Consider the following 26,583-nt stretch of genomic DNA (forward strand, 5'->3'; position numbering starts at 1 on the left):
GTGTGGGAATTATTGCCATTTGGACATCAGTTCAAGATGATGTTAAAAGGCAGCACAAGATACTTAAAAAGGAATTCAACAACGGTGTGCGTGTGTGTTGTCTTCTAGGAGAGTGATCAGTCAAAATCTGACACCTAGCTCCACATAACAGAAGGTCTGTGAGTTAGGGAGGTAATTTCTCAGGCATTCCATTTGCAACAAGTGGCCATCTTCGGCAAGGCCAGTGTTTATTGCCCATTCCGATTTGCCTTGCTTCTGAACTGCTGTGGTGCATGAGTTGAAGATGGCCATTGCTGTCGTGCAGGGACTCTCAAGCAAGCAATAAGCTGCTGGAGGAACTCAGCAGATCGGAAGCATCCATGGATTGGAATGGTTGTCAACTTTTTAGGTCGAGGCGAAAGTAAAAAGGGAGTGATATTCTGTATGTGAAGGGGGAAAGAAGCTGGGGAGGTGAGAGGGTATTGGACAGAAAATGGGAGAGGTGGGGAGACAGGAAGAGGGAGAAATCACTGGGCGGGGGAGAAATTGGAAGGACAAGTAAGAACAGGAGCAGATAAGGAAGAGATGGAAACAGTCACACTAGAGACAAATGAAAGTTACCTAAAAAAAAGATCAGTGTTTATATCATTAGGTTTAAGGCTGACCAGGAGGAATATGATCTGTTGTACCTGAGGTTTATGTTTGGCCTTACCCAGACATGTATCTGTAAGGGGGAATTGAAGTAGTTGGCTCTGGGAAGTTGAAGCTCACACCCTCAGACAGATGTTCTGCAAAGTCGTCACCCATTCTGTGTTTAATCTCACCGATGTAAAGGAGGACACACCAAGTGCCCTGAATAGAGGAGATTAGGTTGAATGATGCACGTGCAAATCTGTGCTTCACTAAGAAGATCTGTTTGAGGGGAGATGCAGGGACAGGTTTTGCACTTCCTGCTGTTACAGCAGGAAGTGTCTAAATGGGGGGCTGAGGATGGGTGGGAATGAAGAGCAGACCAGGGAGTCTCGGAAAGACTTATCCCTGTGAAGAGTGATGGGAAGATCGTATTGAAGTTGGAAAAGGTGTCAGATAATGTGCACGTATGGAGGCCAGTGGGGTGGAAAGTGAGGACCAGGGGGCCTCTGTCCTTGTTCTGCCTGTGGGAGGTTGGTGAAGGGCGTAAATATGAGAAAGGGGAGATATATGGGTATGGGCTTTCATCCTGAGGATAAATGCCAAAGAGAGAAGAAATGAGAGAATGCAACTATGTCTTTACAAGAGACAGAGTGGAAAGAAATATGATTCATGTAGCTGTGTGAGTCAGTGGGTTTGTAATAGATATTCACAGATAGTTGATCTCCAATGATGGAGACAGAGAGGTTCAGGAAGGGGAGAGAGGTGTCAAATAGAGTCCAGGTAAATCTGAGGGCTGGCTGGACACTGATGGTGAATTTCATGAAATTGTCAAGTACTGCACAGGAACAGGAGATGGTACAAATGCAGTTAATACTGTAGCAGAGGAAGAATTGAGGAGTAGTACCAGAGTAGGATTGGAACAGGGACTGTTCCACATACCTGACGAAGGTGAGTGTAGCTGAGACCCATGCATGTAGTCTGTGGCTACACCCTAGCTCTGGAAGAAATGAGACAAGTTAAAGGAGAAGTTGTTCAGGGTAAAGGACATGTTCTGTCAAGTGGGGAAGAATATAAGTAGAAGGGGATTGCTCAGCTCTGCTTTCAAGATAAAAGTGGAAAGCCAAAGAGACCTTCTTGATGGGGATGAATATATAAAGGAATTGCAAATTCATAGTGAAGATGAGGTGATGAGAACTGGAGAATAGGAATTCTTCATAGAGATGAAGAGCATGAATGGTGTCCAAGATGTACAGTAACTGTGAATGGACTGGATGATGGGCACAACATGGTGTGAACGTACAAGGAAATAAAACTGGTGGGGAAGCAGCAGGCAGAAACAATGGGTCTGCCAGGGCAGTTCTCTGTTAAATTTCAGTATGAGATGGAAGTGGGTGGGTGGGATTGGGGAACTATCAGTTTGGAGGGGGTAGCAAGGACATCATGTGGTGATGAGATCCATGAAAGATTGGGAGATGATATCCTGATAATGTAAATGAAGCCTTGGTCTATGGGTAGCTGCTCTCTGGCCTCTGCTATGTAGAGGTTAGTGTGCAAACCACATCTGTACCTCCCTTGTCTGTGGCTTTGATGGTGAAGTTGGATATGGTGCAGAGTGAGCGAAGATCAGTGTGTTCAGAAGGGGTGAGGTCCATAGGGGTGGAGAAGTCCAGGTAGTCAATATGCCATTGGCCATTGGAAATGAAAAGGTCCAGGGCAGGAAGCTTGCTGGAGGGAAGGTGTCCAGGAGGAGGAGGACCATTGGAGATGTAAATGGATCATTACTGAGAGGTTTGTGATTCCTTGTCAAAGAAATAGGCACAGCGGAGGAGATAGCGTAAGAGTATCTGGTATCATGACAGACACAGAATTTGTAGTGATAGAAGTACAAAGGTGAGTCCTTTGCAGAGGACAGACCATTCAGCATTAGAGAGGGTGAGGTCAGAAGGAAAGGTAAAGACATGGTAGTTGAAGCCAGTATCAGGTGTGGAGTAAAATTGTGATGAGAGGGAGAAGGAGTCCAAGGAGGATGACTAAACTGTGAAGGGTCTTTGAGGAAGACAAGGAGGGGAAAGAAGGGTGGAGGGATGAAGCTGGGTGGTGAAATGTGGGATTGGAGGGGGTTTGTAGAATATAAGTGAAGAGTTTACTTAGGAGGGGTAAAAGGACCCACCCCTAGGGAGGAGCAATGAGTTTGTAAATATGGGCGAGGGTTGCTGGATCCCATGTACAGAAATCAGAACTACAGAAATTACTGGAAAAGGGTAAGTCGGGTGGTCTGCTACAAGGGACCGTGACTGTGTGGGGGCTGAGTGCAAGTAATTTAGTGGGCCCCGATCATGGAGCAAGTGCCATTGAAGTCCGAGATGGTTGTGGGTTGGTGAGCAGGACAGCATCTTGCAGCAAAACTTCAATGTTTTTTTTTCGTCATCGATCATGAGCTCCACTCCACCCAATACGGATGACTACCCCTTTCGAGGGCTGTGCATGCATTCAGAAACAATATTTTTTTAAATGTTGATTTACTTAATTTTATTTCTCTACACAACATTTGTGAGAGTGACTTTTACTCCATATCTCAAATTTTTGGATAGTGATCTGTGAATTTTGAAATGGTGAATTTCTGCAAAGGCAGGGTCACCTATTTTTATATATCTTGAAGAAGACGATTCTAACTGGTTAAATGTTTTGAAAGTCCAAAGAGCAGTTCTATTCCTTCCTGGCAGCTAACTGGATAATGCACATGCTATCCATAAACTAATCAGAAATCATGGTCTTTTATTTGTTTTGTATCTGTTGAGCCAGTGATTTTTTTTTAGATGCCTACTTAGTTAAATGTTTGCACATTGTAACATTGTGTGTTGTTTGCCCAACTCCATCTATAGCGCACAAGATAGCTGAAAATTGTACTTGGGAATATCACAATATTAGTCGAGCCAGTGTTTTTTAAAATGATTAAAAAATGTTAAATTATTTGCATATTACAGGACAGCAAAGTGTTTGTCAAACTCCATCTGTGGCACATGAAAGTGCTAAGAACGGTATTTCCTAGTATGGTTATATTAGGCAAGATAAGAAATAATATAATTCTTTAAAATCAGTTGAGAGTTGCAAGGGCAGGGAGAATGATCAAAAATTCATTGAAGCTGTAGATCAGTAAAATGTATCTAATAAAAAAGATGGTGAAAACAACTGAATGTGTTTATTTAGGTTTAGAAATAATTAGAAGAGTGGGACCTCGTGGTTTTGATACCCTCATTATTATTATTGCACTCCACCTTGAGAATGGGGGAAGAAATCTGACATGATATAAGATTGTAAAGAACTCTTCAAAAGAAAGCTACACCTAAAAATAACAACAATATGCGGATGCAACTGTAAAACTAAATTTATGATACATTGAAAACAAAATAAACTCACCCACTTATTAACTGAAGTCCACACTCTGAAAATCTTGCACTCAAAGGAACACTGAGTAGGAATAAATAGGCGCTTTTCAGGTTGGCAGGCCATTAGTTGAGCTCCAACTATTCAAAAACTATATGAATAATTCAGCTGAAGGGATCAAATACAACATTTCAAAATTTGCCGATAAAATGAAACTTCTGTTAAGTGGAAGTGTGACTAGTGATAAGCATGTTCAAAGGCTTTTAGGAATATAGACAAGCTATCAATTTGGGCACAGTATAACAATTAGAGAACAAGGAATGCAATTCACAGAATAAGAGATTTATAGGCAAAACAGAAACAATGTGATATTAAAGAATGATGATTTCTCAGTTGTCAATTTTGTCTGTGTACATGAGATTCAACGAGCTAACATGCAGGTAAAGCAGGCAATTAGGAAGGTAAGTATTGACCTTTTACTACAATTATATTGAGCCTTAGTAGATCACAGCTGGAATATAGTTTTAATCTCCTTATTTAAAATGGATATACCATATTTGCGACAGAGGAAATGTAGCAAAGATTCACTAGGCTAATTCTTTTGATGCCAAGTCTGTCATTATGGAGAGATTGAGTAAGCTGAAGTTTTATCCTTTTGAGTAGAAAAATGAGAAAGCTCCTCAGTGAAAAATCTTAGAAAGCTCGGCAAAGTGGACATAGGATTGTTCCCCTGGTGTCACAATCTCAAAGTAAGGGTAGGCCATTGAAATAAGGAAAAAATCACTTGCTCATAGGGTGGTAAATCTTTTGAATTGTCCATCCTGGAAGCAGTGGAAGTTCAAGAGATTTCTGGATATTAAAGGAATCAAGTGATTTTGGGAGAGGGGGACAAAACTGATGTTCGAGTTGGGAGACCAATCATGAGCTTCTTAAATGACTGAAAAGTTCATTTGATTGAATAGCATTTTCTTGCTTCTATCTCTTATGTTCTTGTATAGACTTGATTTGTTCTGATTATTAACTCATTGATCCACTTTGCAATTTCCAGTTATTTATCTGTTTGCACACTCAGATTCTTCCATATAGTCATAGAGGCATACATCATGAAACAGGCCCTTTGGTCCAACTCACCCATGCTGACCAAGTTGTCCCATTTACCTGCATTTGGTCCATATCCTTCTAACCCTTCCTTTCAATATATCTGTCCAAATGCCTTTTGAACATTGCAATAGTCCTCACTTCTATCTGGTCTTATATTCATGTATATATCGAAAAAAAAAGCGTTTGTTATCTTTTTTTACTTGCATATTTCCTCCCTTATTGCCTTTTGTTGATTTTTAAATGTTACGCAATCCTCTGGCTTCTTGCAATAGCATATGCACCCCCCCCCCCACCTTTTGCTTTTATGCTGTCTTTGACTTCCCTCCTCAGCCATGTTGCCTCACCCTCCGTTTAGAATAGTTTTTCTTTGAGATGAAATGATCCTGCGTCTTTCGGAGTACTCCAACGTTTCAGGCTTGAGCCCTTTATCATGGTAATATTGACACATCCAATTTTAGCTTCTCCCTCTCAAACAGCAGAGATAATTCTATCATATTATGATTCTTGCTTTCTAATCGTTCTTCTTAAGCTCTCTCACAGCATCAAATCCAGAATTGCCTTTTCCCTATTGGGAGCATCTAAAAGTTGGTCTAAAAAGCCACGTCATAGACATTCTACCAATTCCTTATCTTGGGATACAGCACCAACATGATTTTCCCACTCTTTCAGCTTATTGAGATCCTGCCTTCTCTAACATCTGTTGTCATTGGCACCCTCCATCCTGGCTACCTGAGGGATGGAGGATTGTGATTATTACAGATTATGTGCATTATTGTGTCGGCCTTGAACTCTCTAACGCTGTGATATAATGAAATTTGTAAATTGTGCATCATTAATTTCAACAGCTGTCAGTGTGGGACATTGAGTTACCACTCAATAGCTGTTGTTATTTTGGTACATGAATATTTGGGAGAAACAATGTGAGTTAACCAGTTTAAATTAAGCAAGTTTGGTTTAATCTGCCTGGCCCCCTCTTAGCACAATGCATCCATGGGCTTTGTGATTTGTTGGCTTAGCCACCCCAATCTATCATGAATTATCTTCACATGTAGGTGTAATGCTGTCATCTTCTTGACTTGCCAATGTGAAACCTGTAGGAGCAGCAATGGTGAGTCACTTGGTGTAAATTACAAGCTTTAAATGCAGTAAAATATTTATTTTTCTTCTCTATGCATGGTATTCTATTAGAATGGATGGCCTTTTTATTCATCCTCCATTTTTTTTTAAACCTTACATGCACCATCATTAATATAGTTGCAGATAAATTGGGTGACCGCTTGTTTAGCAGCAGCGAAATTATTTGTAGGCTTTTTATTTTTCCTTATTGTTACACTTGACAGTGATTTGCTGTAGTTAAAATATAAACATTCTGTGCTGCAAGGTAGATCAAGATCAATTTGATTGAATTGAACTAATGTATCCTTCAGGGATATCATTGCAAAGGTTCATTGATTCCTGATGGGGAATTCGATATTTAGTCAGCACACATTGTCTTAATCACAGATGACGCTAGAATTGACGTCAAGATTATTTCATTCTCAACAAGGCATCACAATTTTGAAGTGTTATAAATCCAGCCTAATGTAATTTACAGACAGCTAATGCAACAACTTGCATTTTCAAAAAAGTACAACCGCCCAAGGAGCCTCACAACAACATTATTGAAAGAAAAATGACACCAGCCACAAAAGGTGAGAACAGAACGAGGAGTATCCTGAAGGAGGTTGGAAGATAGTTTAAAGAGTAAATTCCATAACCTCATCAGCCTGTTACTTTGATCTGTTATTGAGTCTTTAATCTTTCTTTACAACTATTTCCATTTCTTGCCATTTATTTCCATTACATAACTTATGTCTGCTTTGCCGTTTTATCCTTAAATTGCTTTGCATGGACATTGGAAACAAATTAATTTAATCCTATATTTTAAATGCTCTAAATTGTACAGACACTTAGGTGGGTGCCATTTGCAAAGTGTATCAGAGTGATGTGTCCAGATCTATCACCAAGAAGTATATGGCCTGCAGGCACACTGTACTTCACCACCTGCAAATGGATTACAATTACACAGCATCTCGATTTGGCAATATTACCATGGCCAATCAATGCAGGCCTTGCCAATGGAGTCCATATCTCAAAAGATTAATTAAAGCTAGCACAAGAAACCAATTTAAGAACATAAGAAATAGGAGCAGGAGTAGACCATCTGGCCTGTTGATCCTTCTCTGCTTTCAATGAGATCATATCCTATAATACCTTTTTCTCATATCCCTTAATTCCCCAACTTCATAAAAATCTTTCCAACCTTGTCTTAAATATTTTCACTGATGTTGCCTCCACTGCTTCAATGGGCAGTGAATTCCATAGATTCACCACTGTCTGGGAAAAGCAGTTCCTCCTCATCTCATCCTAAATCTACTACCCTGGATCTTGAGGCCATGTCCCCTAGTTCTATTATCCCCTAACAATGGGAACAACTTACCTACCTCTTTCTTATCAATGCCTTTCATAATTTTGTACGTTTCTCTAAGATCCCTTTCATTCTTCTTAATTCAAGCAAGTATAGCCCCAGACAACTCAATCGCTCCTCATAGGCAAACCCTCATCTCTAGAATCAATTTAGTGTATGCTCCTTTGTTAGTGCAGTTAATCAGTCCTGAACAATGCTTCATCATTCTGTTGAGTTAAGTCATATTGTCTGAATGCCACATCTTACATTAGTCCATCTATAATTGCTTCTCCTATGCCAGTTCAAGATTAAGAATGTAGGTTCAATTGAACAAGACATTGGTCTTTAAATGCCAAATAAATAATGAATTTATACAACTGAAGGGATTCATACCCAACATCTATTTCTAAATTAAATAATTTATAATGGATATAAATTGGTATCACCCATGCAAAAGGGCAAGATAGGAAGAGAAGCTAATGCTAACATTGCATGCAAAAGGGCAAGATAGGAAGAGAAGCTAATGCTAACATTGCATTCAGATAGGTTGGGTATAACTACCAGAGGAGAGAAGATGTAGAAGATGTCAAGCCTGACAATATCTGCAACTGCATTTCTGAACATCCTGTAAAAAACGTCATCTTTTGACTCCAGTCCCACTCCCAGATTTCTCTATTGTTTTGTTATAAGGAAATGAAGTTGCTGCACACAAATTCCCTTTTTTTGTTACAGCAACACATGATTCATAAAATGTGCCTTTAATTTCTTTAGGAAGAGAATTTACAATGGAAAATAAAAATTTGAATTTGACTCCTTTTATCCTGAAGTTTGTTCTTTGTTGCTGGAAGAAATTGAATGTTTTCTATCATGTATATCCGAGCATAAATAGCAGGTACATTGAAAAGATTTTGTCTTGGAGATAAAATTCTTGAAGAGATTGTATCCTCATTTAAATAAAGAAAAGTGTTTAAAGGCCTTCACTTAGGCACGATGGCTACCGTTCCAGATTTGCAGTTGCCAGGCTACAATTTTTCATCCATTAAAAAGAAAATGTGAGCACAGAAGTGGAAAATCCTGCTTGATGTTTAAGAGATGGATTTTCCTAAACATATACCTCACTTTTCTCAGCATATGTTCTCGATTACAAAAATATGTAGCACTAGTTCTCTGAAGGTTCTACAAAGTTTTGGAGCTGTTCCAAGATCAAGATGAAGGATTCCTTCCAAAACATTGACCATTTCTTTTCTCGCACTGATGCCATTCAACCCACTGATTTTCTCCAGCAGGCTGTTTTCTTCTGTAAACCTGGCCAGTTTATAACTGTCTCTAGCAGGATTTTGAATCTTAAGGCCTCTGGCCATTATTTTTCAAGCAAAGTCCTTTTGCCTGTTCCTTGTAGTGCAATGGAAATCTTTCAAGGGGAAAAGGATGTCAGATAAAAACAATATATAGTTGGTTTGTAAATATAAGAAGCCAAGCATTAGGGCACTAATATATAAAAAAGTGTAAGTGCATTAAAACAAACTAACTCCAAATGTCAAAACAGGGTATCTGTATTTATTTGAAAGTGATAGCAAAGGAGGTTGTTTATTTATAGTGTGTATATGAGCAGGGTGCATTATTGCATTGCTACCTATTTCCTAGTAAAGATTTGTTTGCTCTGGAAGTAGCTGAACATGGAATGTTTTAAATTATGTTTAATTAATTTTTGATAATGAATAGATATGAGTCAATAATGCTCTTTTTTATGCAATGACAATAGAACTACTCATCTACAGGAGGAAATGATGCAACAATATAAATAAAGAATATTTATATAATTTGATGAGATACAGAACATTAATGCTTTGCTCATGGGCTGTGATGCGAAATTACTCAGGACATTTAGCTCAGCTGGATGAAGCTTTGTAAACAGCTTTATTATCCATTGAAGCATTTATATTCAAGCCAGTGACTGCATTGATTTAGCTCTGTGAAATGTGCAGGCACAATAATATGGGTTAATATTCACAATGACAAAATCTCAAAGTGATCACTTGCGTTAGGAGATTGTAGCCTTAGTTTCTAAAATTACTGAGAGTGAGACTACAAATTATAGGTTTGTCAAAGCTGGAATTTCTGTAATTTATTAAGCAGATCAATAAATAACTGTCAGAAATCAAGTTTTGTTGCTGAGTGAGTTGTGATAAACTTACATCTTAATCATGTATTTATCCACAAGTGCTTATCCATAAATCATATGAAAATAGTTGAAAACAGAGAACTTGAAAAGGAGAATGGGAAAAAAAATGCAGATATCAACAAAGCTTGCCACGTACAGTTATACTTGTGGAGATTTAAGGTAAAATCACTAATAGGTAAGAACTTGGCTGAAGAATCAGCAGGGAACATGCTGAGGACCCACTGAGTAAAATACTCAATGGCTTCACATTTATATTTGCTACCTTGGCAACATTTAATTTTGTGCTGTTGTTTCTGCCTCTTTTCTGGACTCTTTTGATGAACAGTGTTGGAAAATGGTGCAAGAGCTGTTGCCAAGGTCAGTAAAGAAAAAGCTTTGTATTTGCAAGTTCAATGCAAACTGATTAGATCAGCAAGTGACCCCAATCTAGAAGCTGCAATCGGATCCCAAGAGACCATTTAAAAATTCCAAAGAAAGTTGTGACTGGAACATTGACAGATATAATGAATACATAAAATAAATATATAAGATTGAATAATGAGAGGCCTGATTTTGCTATGAAACTGTGCAGTGGAACATAGAAGGATATCAAAAACATTGTTTGGCATTCAACACTGTGGATTATCAAAATAAATATAGTAGATGCAAATAGACAGATGGGGGAACTGGACTAAGGAATGGCAGGTGCAGTTCAACTTGAATAAATGCGATGTGCTGCATTTGGGTAAAACAGACCAGGGCAGGACTTGCTAATGGCAGGACCTTAAAGAGTGTTATGGAAAGTGGGACCTCATAGAGCAAGAACATAGCTCTTTAAAGATAGTAACACAAGCAGACAGAGGTATAGACAGGTAGAAAGTGGTGTAGGTGTCACAAAACTTGTACCATCAGTGTGACAGAGTATATAAAGTATATAGATATGCTTTGGGAGATAAATTGGGAAAGATTTGTTAGAGTAGGTCACATACAAACACTTTAAAACAGATCTTATTTGTAATACAGGAGCTCTGCTAATGCTAAACATATCGGCTACACAGCTTTTGCAAGAGCTTTGGAGAGTGCTCAAGAGACCTCCCTAATAGATTGTTGTTTACCAAAGGCAACAGATGAAAGAAAATGCTGGAGCCGCTGCTGTCTGGAAGGAGAGCTTGCTGTTGTAAGAGGGTCATCCAGTTTTGTAATCAGAGAGAGTCAAACAGGCTTTCTCTCTCAGAGAGAGAGAGAGAGAGAGAGAGAGAGGGGGAGAGAGAGAGACACACACACACACACAGGTCTCTTGTACAGTATTACAGCCAGCAAAAGTTGTTGGGACTGGAACATGACAAGCTGGCAAGCCTGTTTGGAAGACGGCCTGGTCAAAGCCCTTGTGGTTTATGCAAGAGGAGAGGACTGGCAGTCTAATGTTTCACTTGGAATAAGTGAAGCAGAAAGGAACTCTGTGATGACCTGAAAGAAAGAGGTTATCATCTGGAGAACCCTGAAGGGGTAAGTTTTGTCAGCAAGACACTGGAGTGGCTGGTTTAAGTACATCAGTTGTGGGATGTCCTGGAATAACAAATCTCTCTCTGAAAACCGACAAGAACCTTCCTGAGCGGTAACTATTTACCTTTCAAGCACCAAAGCCTGGTGAACTTCATAAATGTTAAATTCTGTGCACAGAATAAGAATTGCCTGCAACCGGTGAACTTGGAGGAATGAGAAGTAAGATTGGAATGTGAACCAAAGAACTTTTCTGAACTTGCACACATATTACACACACGTGCGCTTAGAATTAGAAGGGGGTTAAGTTAGGTTAAGTAAGTCAATAGAGTTAAGTTACAGTGTAATTCTATTTTCATGTTTAAAGATAATTAAAAGCAACTTTTGTTTAAGTAACCATTTGTCGTGGTGAATGTCTATTGCTGCTGCGTTTAGGGATCCTCTGGGCTTGTAACATTTTATGGGGTGGGGTCCTTCATTGGTGGAGGCATTGAATACAAGTGTTGGGACATGAAGTTTGAAGTTTTACAAGATGCTAGTGAGGCCTCACTTGGAATATTGTGTGCAATTTTGGTAGCTAAGCCATCAGAAGAATATGGTGAAGTTGGAAAAGGAACTGAAGAGGTTTACGAAGTTGTTACCAGGATCTGGGAAGTTGCATTATTGTGGGAAGTCTGTTTTGTTTAGAGCATAGTAGGTTGAGCAGAGATCATATTGAGTTCTATAAAATCATGGGAGGTATAGAAAAGGTGAATAGTGACAGTTTATTTCCAAGAGTAGGTGAATCTAAACCAGAGGGCATAACAAATATATGTACCCAGTCAATAATTAGAAATGTATCTCTGGTAACTACATTATAATACGTACCTTCACTTATTACACCTTCAATATGATGATTAACTTAAAGATGCTTTGCATTAAATCATGATCAACTTATCAGAACTTGATAAAAACTTTGTTCAATCCTTGAGCAATCTGCAATTACTGAAAAATAACATAATAGTTGGAAAATCTGCTGGAAAGGCACCAAACATTCTATATTTCACAGATAATAACATGTTAATTCTCTTTGCTTGATAAAATAAGCAGTATATTGAATATATTTGGTACCATGGATCACAAGACATATTCCTAATGAAATGCAAAAGTACATTAAATGCCAATAACTGTTTTATTGAAAACACCAGATTATATGTAAACAAGGTAATATTGTTCCAACATGCATTGGGCTGGTGTGAAATAAACGTACATCTGAGCAACTGTGGCTTGTGACATATATTGTTGCTTATGTCATCAGGCACTGATTACAGTCTTACTGCTTCACAGGAAAGAAAGGCATAAAGCCACTCCTAATGGCCACATCTACATGGAACTGACAGGCTGCTTCTGTTTCACATCTAGGAAGATCTTAGTAGATTTAGTGAAAGAAGAATGAATTTAAATTCATGAAAACAAAGCTAATTGAATAATTCAGATTTTAACTTTAAGATTTTCGCTTCTTATGTGTATTAGAACATAGATAGAACATTACAGAACAGAACAGGCCCTTTGGCCCATGATGTATTGCTTAATAAAATAAGTTTTTCTTTAACTATTAGGAATTGGCTTTACATTTAAATTTCATATGTTTATTTCCAGGCACACTCCAGAACCTGGCATATCTACAACGACCATTTCCGTCAGTCTCAACAAGGCTATGTGTCAATTGCTTTGGCTTCCCATTGGGTTGGGCCAAAGGATGGGGTCATTAATCCAGAAAACGTGCAGCTATGCCAGTGTTCCATCAACTCTGTACTCGGGTGGTTCGCCAAGCCAATATTCGTGGACGGTGATTACCCAGCATGTATGAAAGATAACCTCAAACATCTATTGCCAGTTTTTGATGATGGAGAAAAAATGAAAATAAAGAAAACAGCTGACTTCTTTGCCCTCTCATTTGGACCACTAAGTTTTCGACTTTTGGACTCAAGCCTACTATTCAACCAATCAAAAAATTATAATCTGAGACAACTTCTCTCTTGGATTCAAATAGAATACAATTCAAAAATATTAATTGTGGAGAATGGCTGGGACGACAGCAACAGCCACACAAAGAGAGATGTTTATAATATGTACCCGTTAAAGAACTTCCTCATGGATGTACTGAAAGGTAATATTTTAATCCCATTTGCTTTTTAATGAAAAATTTTATAGAATTATTCTGAAACTCTGAAGAATAAATGGGGGTTTCTCATAAAGCCAATTTCCACAGATCCTTGAAGCTAAAAGTGTTCTCAAAGATAATGAAATTATTCATGTGGAAACAAGATCAAAAGTACCCATGTATAAAGAATGAATGGCAGGAGAACTCCTTGATATTCATTTGCAGGAACAGCCAAACCCAGGAAAATAATAATACGAATGGATATCAAGTAAACTGATCAAAAACCAATGCTGATTGTTGGGTTGAACTACAAAGTGGCAATACTCCTGGGTAGCATAGCATGAGAAGCTGCAGACTTCAGGGAACAGCGGACTGGCACAGGGCACCAGAAATGGGGGAAGCATGGAAGGTGACCCTACAGGGCAGCGAGGGGCTCAGCAGATGAAGGTCCCACACAGACTGGGGGCTGCTGGTGACTTGAGGTTGAAGGACTCACATAGGCTGCCTTATGGGAACCAGGTATCGGAATCAGGATTTGAGAGGGTCCTGAAGGGTCTTGGATTCTGAAGGCTTTCTGGTTTGGACCTAGAGCTTGGGCTGTCAATGGTTGAATAGGAGTCTGTGTGACTGAAGGAGCACAGGAGGCAAATCCATGGACACTCAGTTTCTTTGAAGGGAATCTCCTTTCTCTTATTGTTGGGGGCACCAGGCAATGCTCATGGCAACTCTTTGTTTGCCTCACAGCAGACAAAAGCTGAAGTACATCATATTTTTATGAATTATTACGTGACAACAAAAGGAACCTTGAACTCTTTCTCCTCACACTGCAAAATCTGAGCCTGTATCACTTCAACCAGTCACCTCAATAAATTCCGAGAGGTGAATTTGCTCCTGTTGTTGATGCAGAAGAACAGAAGTAAATGGGAGTGGAGTAGGCTACTTGGCTCCTTGAGTCTGCTTTTCTATTTAATATAATCATGGCCCATGTAATATGCCCATGTGCTGGAGTAACTCAGCAGGTCACACAGCATCCATAGGAAGTAAAATGTAGCTAATATTTTGGGTTGAACTCTTCTTTAGGATTCCCGATGAAGGGCTCAAGCCTGAAAAGTTAGTTACTTTTTACTTCCTATGGATTCTGCGTGACCTGCTGAGTTTCTCCAGCACATTTGTGTACGACACACGACCCCAGCATCTGCAGACTTTCTTCTTAATTCCACTGATCATGACTCAACTGTGCCAATATCCCACATCCCCCAATCTCTCTTGATCTTTCAAGAAGTTATCACCCTTCACTTTAAATATATCTAATGAGTTCTCTGGGGCAGGGAATTTCAGAGATTCATCACCAATTGCAAGAAGAATTTTCTGTGCACTCTGCTTTTAAATTACCAGCCCCAATAGAATAGTTAGAATGTGGAATTCACTATCCACAAACTATTTTTTTTAATTTAGCATATATACATATTCTTTGTAGAGCAAAAGGAATTTTAAAGGCAAACATAATTTGGCAAATGATCAGGAAGATTGAATTAAATAATTTGGCATGTGTGGAATAAACATCATTGTGAACTTTGTGGTGAACATCGGCTCAATTTTAACATTTAAGAAAAAATTGGACAGGTACATAGATGGCAGGGGTATGGAAGGATGTGGACTAGGCACAAACTAGAAGGGCCAAGCAGCCTGTTTTCTGTGATGTAATGTTCTATGGATATATGGTTCTCTTCCCACAAGCCCTCCCCAATCATGAGCTGCTTGCTTCTGGACGTTTTCCTTGGCTGTAAAGGACAGAATGAGTCCATGATCACATCCCATGTACCTCTTTCATTAGCTAGCAGGAGGCCATATTTTCACAGGATTGTGTGACTTCAAGCAAAGGGCTTGATTTTTCACTTGATACCCAACGTAAAATGATCCTGGTGAATTTTCATTGACCTTTGTGAACTGTGGAACCAGTTTCACATGAAGATTGTGCATTGAAAATTGACTCCAGTGGAGTACATGGCTCCATCTATAAATATTTCTGTACAGCTGTTCAAAGAAGCCATTTTCCCCTATTGGTTCAGTGAGAGAGCACATGCTACAGCAAGGAGCTGGTGGAACCTAATTAATTTGAATTCAATTAATAATAGGCAAGCTATTATTTTAAAAATTCAAAACTTCATTTCGGAGCATCAGATCCTGATAGATGACAACTAATTTACATACAGAGAACGTCCACCAACAGTAATGATATAGTTGCCAAGTAATCTGATTTAGTGAAGTTAGTTGTTGACTACATGTTGTCCAGGGATCCTTTGAATAGTGCAACACAATCATTTATGTCTATCCAAGAGGTTAGCTGGGAGAAATAAACTAATAAAACAATGGTGGATGCTGGATATCTGAAATAAAAACAGATGTTTTTTGAAGAACTCAGCATCTGTGAAAAGAGAAACTGTAAAAATTTCAGGTCTGGAACCCTTCATCAGATTTGCTCGGATCTTGTCTTGACATATCAATTAGCATCTCTAACTCTGAGCCAATTCCACAGTGTCTAACTTAATTTGTACCTATCTCTGATTGTCATCAGAAATTTATTCCATTCTGAGGCTAGTGTAGCTGCTCTATGTGAGGAACTCCAATCAGAATTGACTTAAATTTGGAATGGGCCAGTGATGAAGCATTTCTATCTGCTTTTTTCTTTATTTTTTCTCTATGAGCTACTTTTAAGATCTAGGGATAGCTTCCTGCACAGAATTAAAAAAACAATGGGAACAAGATTTTCAACAGTTAATTTCTGAATCTACATGGGACTGAAAGTGAGTGCATCCATCCACTCTTTGTGCTAGACACTTGTTAATACAATTTAAGATAGTATACCAGGCCCACTATTCCAAAGTCCAATTGGCTAAATTATATTCCAATCTTTCTTCCAAATGTGATAAATGTATAAGTGAAGAAGGTACACTGTACCATATGTTCTGGTTATGTCCCTCTCTTTCCAATTTTTGGGAAGGTGTATTTCATTCCTTGGTTTGTTTGGAAAAGTGGGCTGAAAGATGGCAGAAGGAATTTAATGTAGACATTAAATAATGTCTAAATAATGAAAAAATAACCAAAATAGGACATATGCAGTTAAGGGGAGGGCATTGAGGAATGCAGAGGAACAGAAGGATCTTGGAGTTATCCTTGAAGGTGGATTCCCATGTTGACAGGGTGGTTCAGAGGGCATATGGTATGCTGGCCTTCATAAATCATATCATAGAATATGGGAGCTGGGAAGTGATGCTGCGACTGTTTAAGGCATTGGTGAGGCCAGGTTTGGAGTATTGTGTTCAGTTCTTGTCTCCAAATTATAGGAAGGATATAGTTAAGATGGAGAGAGTGCAGAGAAGATTTACAAAAATGTTACCTGGCTTACAACATCTAGAGTACAGAGAAAGATTAAGGGGACTGGGAACGTAAAGGGTTGAGAGGGGATTTGATAGAGGTATTTAAAATTATGAAAGGAATAGATAGACTAGAAGTAAGTAGACTCTTTCCCTTGAGGACAGGGGAGGTTGGATCAAGAGGGCATAAGTTAAGGGAAAGGGGGAAAAACTTTAAGAGAAATGTTAGAAGATGCTTCTTCACTCAGAGAGTGGTGGCAGAATGGAATGATCTTCCAGAGGAGATAGTTGTGGCAGGGTCCTTTCTGTCATTTAAGAGAAGGTTGGATGTGTACATGGATATGAGGGGGTTGGAAGGTTATGGGTCGAGAGTGGGAGGGGGGATCTAGTGGAGTTGATCAAGTGAACTGGCGCAGACTCGAAGGGCCGATATGGCCTGTTTCCAAACTGTAAACTGTTATATGGTTATATGATCTTTAGTCCTTAACATTACTTTGACTCTAAGTTCTTTTCTTGCTCTTGTTTTAGAATAAGTGGGTCAACGGGTCTGATACTAACTGCTTCACAATCCCATGTAGTTGGCTTTGCCTCCCTTATCGCTAAAAGGGCCATATGAATGAGATGGAAAGATGCTGTCCCTCCCACTCATGCTCAATGGATGTCTGATATGATGGCATGTCTGACTTTGGAAAAAATTATATGCTCCACTACTGAAATTAATCTTAACTTTACTTCCTTATGGGGTTGATTTCTTGATTATTTCCAAGATTTGTAAGGTTAGGTTTACTTTTGATTTTTGTTGACCCCATTGATTACCTTCCCTTTTATTAGGTTGTACACCGTTTATGTTTAGTCAGTAGCCTCGAAGGGAGGGGGTTGACAATTAGTGTAGAGTATTTTTTAGGTTTTTTTTCTTTTCAATGTAACATAAGTCTTAACACCATTTTTATTATTATATGTGATTTGTTAATACTTTATTATCATGTACCTATGTAACATTTACTTGATGAAACCAAGAATTAAAAAAAGAATTAAAATTCTTTTTTAGACACACAGCATGGTCGCAGGCCCTTTCGACCTACAAGCCCCTGCCCAATTACACCCATTTAACCTACAGCACCCGTATGTTTTGAAGGTTGGGAGGAAACTGAGCACCCGGAGAAAACCTATGCAATCACGGGGATAACATACAAACTCTTTACTGACAATGTGGGATTCTGCTAAATGCCCTGGACGTCTAAGTAAACAGGGACAAGGAAACCCATCCACTTGCCAGTTTAGATGGCAGTTCGTTCAATCTAACATCCTGCGTTTAATGTTCATAATGTTATCTCCTATTCACTGGAAAATTCAAAAACTGATTGGGTGACCACTTTGTGAAGCACCTGCATTCAGTCCACAGGGATGACCTGAAGCCTCCTGTTGCCTGCCACTTCAATTCACCTTCCCCATCCCATTCTGATCTGTTTCTCTGTGTCCTCCTGCACTGTCACACTGAGATGCAACTTGAGGATGTAACTTACATTCTCTGTCTATACTGTAATATAACAAGTCAGGTTATCCTTCTGACATAATAGCTTGGTTTTACTCTCTCCATCTGCTAGAGAGACCTTGCACCTTTCACCAATTATATTCCTTTGTCTACAATTGCACTCATTAATGATCCTCATTTCCTACTTTTACACACAATGATCATATTCTCTCTCTAACTAACCTCATAAATCCATTGACCAGATGACCTGTTTTACAGTTTATCCCTAGGGCAACCCTAGAAATGACCTATCAGAGATATTCTCTTTGTCATATCACTCCCTCACCCATCCTCCCTGCAAATTGATGCTAACTTTTCTTTCCTTCCTGGTTCCAACAGAGTTCTTCAATCTGAAACCTTATCCCTGTTGCTCCCTCCACAGATGCTGTCTGACTGTAGCGTGCTTTTAAGCACACTTTAGACTTTTATTTCAGATTTGCAATGTGCAATATTTTGATTTTCTATTCAGTCACCAGTTATCAGTGACCTCCTAACTAATTGATAACTACTACTGGGAGGCAACTGGGTTACTTTGTCAAAACATAAAAGAGACTAGATTCAAGCTTTCTTTATTGTCATTGTACAGAACATGGAATATTACACGAAATTGCCTTCTGCCTGTTATGAGGCAGACAATGAGTGGCTATTAGAGTTGCCTGGTACCCCTTACAGTATGAGAGAAAGAGAAGCAAAACAGAGTCCCTGTGTGTTCGTGGATTTTCCTCCAGCGCTCCCACATTCTCTGCAATCTCAAAGATTCCCATTTGATCCATTGGGATCAAACATCTGACATGATCAGATCCCTCTAGTGCCAGAAGCCTTTTGGGAATCCTTCTTGGTCTCAGCACCCTCTCAAATTCTGGCTCCGGTACCTGGTTCCCATGTGTCAATCTCCCACAGTCCACAGCCTATGTGGATCCCTCAGGTACTGAGCTTCTTGGTGGTCTGCCACTGTTGTCACCGTCCTGTAGGATTGTCTTCTCTGTTTTTCCTTCTCAACAGAGGATGTTCTCCCATTACTCCCTGTGCTTGTCTGCTGCTCACCAAGACTGCAACACTCGTAGCTACTGCCGAGTACAGGCACTGACATCTTGGGCACAGACCTGTGGTTGCAGGATTTTTGTTTCAAAACACCATCAGCTCCTTAAACAGGCCATTTAATAGCGGTATGGAGCTGCCGACATTCGGACCATGCAGTCGAATGCTTCGGAGCAGCGCTGTGTCTGCGCTTTTCGCTCTCCCGAGTCCACATGAGTGGCTGCGTTGCCATTGCAGCAACTTCGGCAACACTGCCATTTTCTGTTCTATGTGAAGTACCTGCCCACTGCTGCTCCTCTGACAAGTTAAAGTCAAAATTAAAGTGTAATGCAAAATATAAGTATCAGGATTTTTCCCTCACCAAAGTTCACATTAGCCACTTTCAGGTGGCCACAAATCCCAACTATTGTTCTCCAATGTGGCTGTCGGGTGGCTACCTGAAAGTGGAGATCCCGGCCAGGAGGAGCACTTACCTAACCCTCCTCCTGTAGGTATAATCTCCGGCTCCGAGAATCCCCCGTTGCATCTGAAAGCAGTAGTGGGACTACAGCCACAGTCCACAGGAACTGGCGTTCGCTCGGATATGGCTCTCCTTCAGCTGGCACGTTCAGGTGACAGAAAGAAGTCTTCTCCGCAGCTACCTGAACGTCCCAGCTGCACTCCCCCAGCCGTGTCTGCCGGTGCATTATCTGTGTCCGAGCACCTGAAAGCAGCTATTGATTTACACTCTGTTCAGGTTACTCTGTGTTGCCATTGTAAAATTGCTTATATATAAAAAACTTTCTAGCAATTTTAAGCTTAGTTGTTTATTTGTGTTGTGAATTTGTTCTTGATTAGATTTGTGCACATTTCCACCTGGAGTCTCATGTATCTCCTGTCATTTGCCCTGGGAGTAACATTCGCAGAGTGATTGATCATCCAATCAGAAGCAAGTTGTTTGACCTACAATGGTGACCTTGAAGTATTTGGCCCAACTTGTCCATGCTGAGAGATTAAAGAAATTAAATTACTGATGGCTAAGCCACCATTTAGTAGTGCTTACATAAATTTGGAATAATGTCTCTTGAATGCAGCATAATATTATTTTCTCATGAAGAGCTACAAGAACTTTACTGAAAGGCTACTTGGAAAATGTTATTTGATGAGCATGCTTCCATCAACAAGCTTTCGAGACCTTCATTGGATCAAATAATAGCAAGTGAATGGGGAGAATGGCTGAACAAAAATGTTGCTTTACACACAAAGTTAATGTACACATGCAAATATGTCACAATCTGTCAGTAATAAAAAAAGCCTGCTGTCAAATAAGCAGTAAGCTCTACAATCTTGTCACTAAGTAATGAACTTTTTGCTTGGATAGAGATCCATTCTTGGTGACTAAATACTCTCTTGCCAATTACTGGTAAACACATTGTGTTATTTTACATCGATGACATCTTGGGATTGTTATAATCAATGGTGAAATAATTATGATCCACAATATTAAGAACAGCTAGATACTTCAAGTAAAACATTTGATCTGATTATCCATTATGGACTAATAAATAATAGCCAACTTAACAACACGAAATAATGAAACTGATTTTATTTTTATGCCATTAAATTGATATCTTAAAAAAACACCATATTTTAAGCATTTGTCTTTTAGCCAAAGGGAAGTGAAACCCAGCCAAAGGTATTAGCTTTGTGGTCTAATTTAGGGTAAAATGTCACTGAGGGTTATGGATGGAGAATAGGTGGGTGGATCTAGTGGAGTTGTTCGAGTGAACCGGCGTGGACTTGAAAGGCCGAAATGGTCTGTTTCCATGCCATAAACTGTTATATGGTTATATGTTAAATGATACCTAAAATAATTAAATATTGTACCATAGTATGTCTCGAGTTAATCAACATGTCAATGTACTTATTTTTGCAAATAAATTAAGTCCACTAATATAGTCCTGAAAGGTTAATGTTTCCTGTAAACCAGATATATTATACCATAAAGAGTTCTAACATTAACATTTGTTCCTTGTAATTTCACAGCAATTAAATATGATGAAGTTGATGTTATTGGATACACAGCGTGGTCATTGGTAGATGGCTTTGAATGGGATGCTGGTTACAGTACCCGGCGAGGATTGTTTTACATTGACTTTCAAAGCAAGAAAAAGGAGAGAATGCCAAAGTCATCAGCTTTTTTTTATCGCCAAGTGATAGAAGACAAAGGATTCCCACCAGAACCAGAAAACAAACCAATGACTGGAACATTTCCACATAATTTTGTGTGGGGTATTTCAGAAGATGTCATAAAGGTATTTTTTAAAAAAATTAAGGTCCTTAGATGATTAACAAGAGTTGTCATTGCATCAATTAACCATGATTTTGAAAGCCAGACCAGTTTCATCTTCTGCACTCAAAGTTACTCTGTTATCTTAACATGAACTGTGACATTTACCGAAACGTCATGGTATTGTTTGATTCCCCCTCGTAAAAAATTGCATCGCAGATGAATTCCAGATACAGACATCACTTTCCAATGTGAGTTCACATCGTGTTCATCTGGGATCATCATATTCTGTTGAAACATTTCAATTACACAAACTAAGTGAAACCTATTTTAAGTTGTGCTTTTAAACCAGGCCAGGGCATATTTTGAGGAAATATCCTGATTTCATTTAAGAACTGAATCCATTCTATGTGAAATGGTAGGAGATGGACAACTGAAAGTAATTTACCAGCTATCAGAAAGGATTTTTCTTACGTTTAAGAGATCATAATATTCATCTGGGGTTTGAAGAATCAGACTCAGGGTACAGGAGGATGTCTAGGGTACATTCTTGAAATATGTCCCTCTATGCAACTCCATCTTTCCTTGCCTTCCCAGTAATTGGATGATATTGCACCTGCAGGACTGTGGGTTCAATGGAGAATGTGTAATCATAATACAATTAACTGCTGTGACTCAATATCTTTAAAGCAAAACATTCAATTTAATGTGGAGGTTTTGTGGCAGACTGACATTTCAATATTGGGAACAAAATTGCTTGCGTTATGAAGAAAAGTCAGTTTCAATATGACCTAAGTGGAATGCTTTAAAATCATGGAGTAATGTTCCATATACAATTTTCCCCATATAAGTTCAACGGTATCTAAGAAGACACCAGAGTGGATGCATTAACAGAACATCTGTAGCAGCGGCTACACTGCTCCTGCAATAACACACGCAACCAGACGGGTTGAGCTCAGTGAGCAGACTGGTTTATTGCAGGCTGCTGGGCTGCACTTATACTCCCAGCCCGGACCTGGCTGAGAACCGCACTGGAGGGCGCTGACGTCACCTGGGTGTCACGTGGTCCCCAAGTGCGGGTTTCTGAGCCCTGAGCTGGAAGGAAGGGAACCACCCCCCCCAACGGCGCCATTTTGGGCGGCTGCCCTGCCGCGTGGCTTACAAGTGGGGCCGGTTCACCTGCCTTGTGGTGAGCCACAAAACAGCCCCCCCCCCCACCGAACCAGTGCCAATGTCCTTTTTTGCTGGGCGGCCTCGCTTCTTGGGCTGGGCATCGACCATGGGCACGGTGGGATTGAGGTGCGCTGGCTTCAGCCTGTCCGTCGTAAACAGTTCATGCCTGCCACCCAAGTCCAGCGTGAACGTCGAGCCGTAACACTGTATAACCCTGTATGGCCCCTCGTACGGTCGCTGCAGAGGTGCTGCGGTCGGGCCCTGCCGAATGAAAATGAACTCCGTGGAAAGCAGGTACATGAGTCAGGTGGGTGCCATGCCTGGGTGGAGGTGGAGGTTCGAAGGAGTCCAAGCGTGCCCTGAGGTGAGGAAGTAGTTCATGCAGCAACTGCTGGGGATTGTGAGGTGCATTGACGAACTCACCAGGTAGTGCCAGCGGTGCACCATAGACCAGCTCAGCTGATGACGTCTACAGATCTTCCTTGGGAGTGGAGCAGATACCCAGGAGCACCCAAGGCAGTTCGTCCGTCCAGTCGGGACGGGTGAGACGGGCCATGAGCGCTGACTTAAGGTGGCGGTGCAGACGTTCAACCAGTCCATTGGCCTGCGAGTGGTAGGCCGTGGTGTGGTGTAGTTGTATCCCCAACCTGTTGGCAAGCTGTGCCCAGAGCGCAGATGTGAACTGGATGCCCTGATCGCTGGTGAGGTGAGCCGGGACGCCGAAGTGGGTGACCCAACCATACAACAGGGCTCGGGAGCAGGAGTTGGTGGAGGCGTCTGGCATCGGGATAGCCTCGGGCCAGCGAGTGGCGTGGTCCACCACCATAAACAGGTAATGGTTGCCCCGGGAAACGGTAAGGGCCTGACGATGTACACGGGAATGTGGCTGAACTGTTTCCGGACGTGCTCGAACTCCTGTACGGATCCCCTGGTGTGCTTGTGCACCTTGGACGTCTGGCAATGGGTGCATGATCTGGCCCAGCCCGCAATCTGCTTCTGCAGCCCATGCCATACGAATCGTTTTGCCACCATCCAAACTGTGGACCCGATGGACAGATGTGAAAGGTCGTGGATGTGACGGAAGACCTGCCTGCGCCACTGCTGCGGAACCACTAGCCGCGGGGTGCCCAAGGAGATATCGCACAGGACGGTGCCTTCGCCGGTCAGAGTCGGGAGGTCTCGGAACCGCAGGCCGGTGATGGCGGTCTTGAAGGCCCTTGTCTCCTCATCAGCTTCCTGGTCCCAGGCATGCAGATGGCTGGTCGTGAGAGTGTATCGGCAACCACATTGTCCTTCCTTGCCTTGTGTCGAATGTCGGTGTTAAACTCCGACACGAAGGAGAGGTGACCCTGCTGGTGGGCCGACCAGGGATCCTTTGCCATCGCAAGCGCCTGGGTGAGGGGTTTGTGGTCAGAGAAGATGGTAAAAGTCCTCCCCTCCAAAAAATAGTGGAAATGCTGCACCATCAGTACATACCCAATAACTCGCAGTCGAAGGCACTATACTTGCATTCCGACGGGCAGAGCAGGTGGCAAAAGAATGCCAGTGGCTTCCAATGTCCATTCACCTGCTGCTCCAGGATGGCACCAACAGCTGTGGCAGAGGCATCGACAGAAAGTGCCATATGCAGGTCGGTGTGCGGGTGGGTGAGCATGGTAGCCTTCGCGAGGGCGTCCTTGGTGGCTTCGAATGCGGTGCAGGCTTCTGGGTTCCAAGAGAGCATCTTGTGCTTGGTTGAGATGAGGGTGAACAGTGGCTGCATGATGGGCGCAGCTCCCGGGATGAAGTGGTTGTAAAAGTTGACCATACCCACGAACTCCTGCAGCTCCTTGAGGCTGTTTGGGCATGAGAACTCCCTGATGGCGGCAACCTTCGCAGCGGCAGGCATGGCTCCTTCGGCCATATTGTTATGGCCCAGGAACTGCATGGACTCTTTCCCAAACTGGCACTTGGCCGGGTTGATGGTAAGGCTGAAGTCGGCCAGCCAGGAGAAAAGGGCATGTAGGTGGGCCTTGTGTTGCGCCCAGTCCTTGCTGGCGACAAGGATGTCGTCCAAATAAATAAAGATGAAATCCAAGTCCCTGCCCACAGAGTCCATGAGGCGCTGGAAGGTCTGAGCGGCATTCTTGAGCCCAGTTCGCCTGCCTTGTGGTGAGCCGCCAGACATCTTCCTTTTAAGGGACAGCTTCAGGTTCTCCATGAGCAACTCTAGTAGCAGTAGTAGTAGCCTTTATTGTCATTTAAAAGTGGTACACAGTTAAAAATGAAATTACATCCTCCAAAAACCAAAATGCTACCCACATAACTGTGATCACATATCAGACAACACACAATTCCATTTCTACACCAGACAAAACAAAAGATTAAAAACTACACAAGACTAAAACATACCTACACAACACTACACAATGAGTTAAAAAAAAATCAGTGCTAACAATTCAGTAAAAGATGAAAAACTAGATAATAGGCACAATGGAGACAATCACATTTCAGAGACTTAGATTTTAGTGACTAGAAAAGATGAACCGCCACACAGTTCACAAGACTATACAAGCCTGTCAGCTTCGGTAGTAAAGGTAGAGAAACCCCCCATGGCCTCCTCTCCGACTAATCATCTGCTGCAGGGCCCTACACTCCAAGATGACACAGCCTCCTGAACCTCCAGGCCAGGCACATGACATGGCCACTCCAGGCTCCCAGACATTTCCTCCACAGAATAGCCAAGCAGGCACACACCCCCCACTCCAGGCACCCTGACACAGCTCCACAGACGCAGCTCCACCACAGCGTCTCCTCCTCGGCTACCAGCAGCACCCGACATTCGGAAGCCTCATCCCCACAGCAGGAACCTGACCGCAGTGGACCAGACGAGGCCATGCCGCTTCTTCCACACCTTCACCTTACTTCACACATCTCCTTAGCTTCCCGTCTCCATAGCGCTACCTTCCAATCTTCAACCTTTAAAATATGAGCTCAGCACCCTGCTTAGACTGTTTCAGTAGCATCATGGTCTGGAAAGGCCACTGCAGCCATGCTGCACCTACCTTCCAGTTTCTTTATCATACCCAAATCTGGAGGGTAGTGGCACAGAGTTCTACATTAGACCCTATTATTTTGCAACATGAATTCCATAGGAGCAAAGTCATTCATTTAGGCCCTCACCCTGTTGAGTTAGGTCATTCTTCATCTACTTTAGTTTTGTGCCTATTAATACATGTGCTTAATTGGTTTCAGCATCAAAATATTCCATTCACCTCAACAACACAACTGGGAAGAGAAGTTCCAGAGATTACATAATGGGTATCTAATAATTTCATCTCATTGACCGCTCCCGGCCCAGGGCTCAGCTGCCAACGGTCGGGCTGTGCGGGCTGCCGGGGTTTGCCTGGCGACGGCGGCCTGTGTTCGATGCTCAGGCAGCGGTGCGGGCAGGCCCGGTCTTGGCTGGCTGTCTCTCCCCACGATGCGGCCGTTACCTCAGGCAGACTCAGGCAGGACCTCGGGCCCCCCCCACCCCGGGCGGTAGCGGGTCTTCAGGCCTCCGGCGGCAGCAGCAACAGGACCTCGGGCTCCCCGGGCGGCAGCAGGACCTCGGGCCTCTGGCGGCAGCAGCAACAGGACCTCGGGCCCCCTAGGCGGCAGCAGGACCTCGAAGTACTCGAGCTGGCAGAATCCGCAAGCATCAAATCCATGCTGCTGAAGACCCAACTGTGCTGGGTGGGTCACGTTTCCAGAATGGAGGACCATCGCCTTCCCAAGATCGTGTTATATGGTGAGCTCTCCACTGGCCACCGAGACAGAGGTGCACCACAGAAGAGGTACAAGGACTGCCTAAAGAAATCTCTTGGTGC

The 26,583-nt window shown here is 41.7% G+C and overlaps 1 protein-coding gene across 2 annotated transcripts in view; it reads left to right on the forward strand.

Moving 5' to 3' along the window:
- Nucleotides 1–26,583, forward strand: part of kl (klotho) — a 58,827-nt gene that overhangs the window by 9,421 nt on the left and 22,823 nt on the right. For both annotated transcript variants that reach the window (XM_069891644.1, XM_069891643.1), the window contains exons 2-3: nt 12,843–13,353; nt 21,316–21,584. In XM_069891644.1, the coding sequence (XP_069747745.1) occupies nt 12,843–13,353; nt 21,316–21,584 (780 nt within the window). The remainder of the gene's footprint in view (nt 1–12,842; nt 13,354–21,315; nt 21,585–26,583) is intronic.

This window comes from Narcine bancroftii, chromosome 7 (genome assembly GCF_036971445.1).
Source record: "Narcine bancroftii isolate sNarBan1 chromosome 7, sNarBan1.hap1, whole genome shotgun sequence".
Lineage (NCBI taxonomy): Eukaryota > Metazoa > Chordata > Chondrichthyes > Torpediniformes > Narcinidae > Narcine > Narcine bancroftii.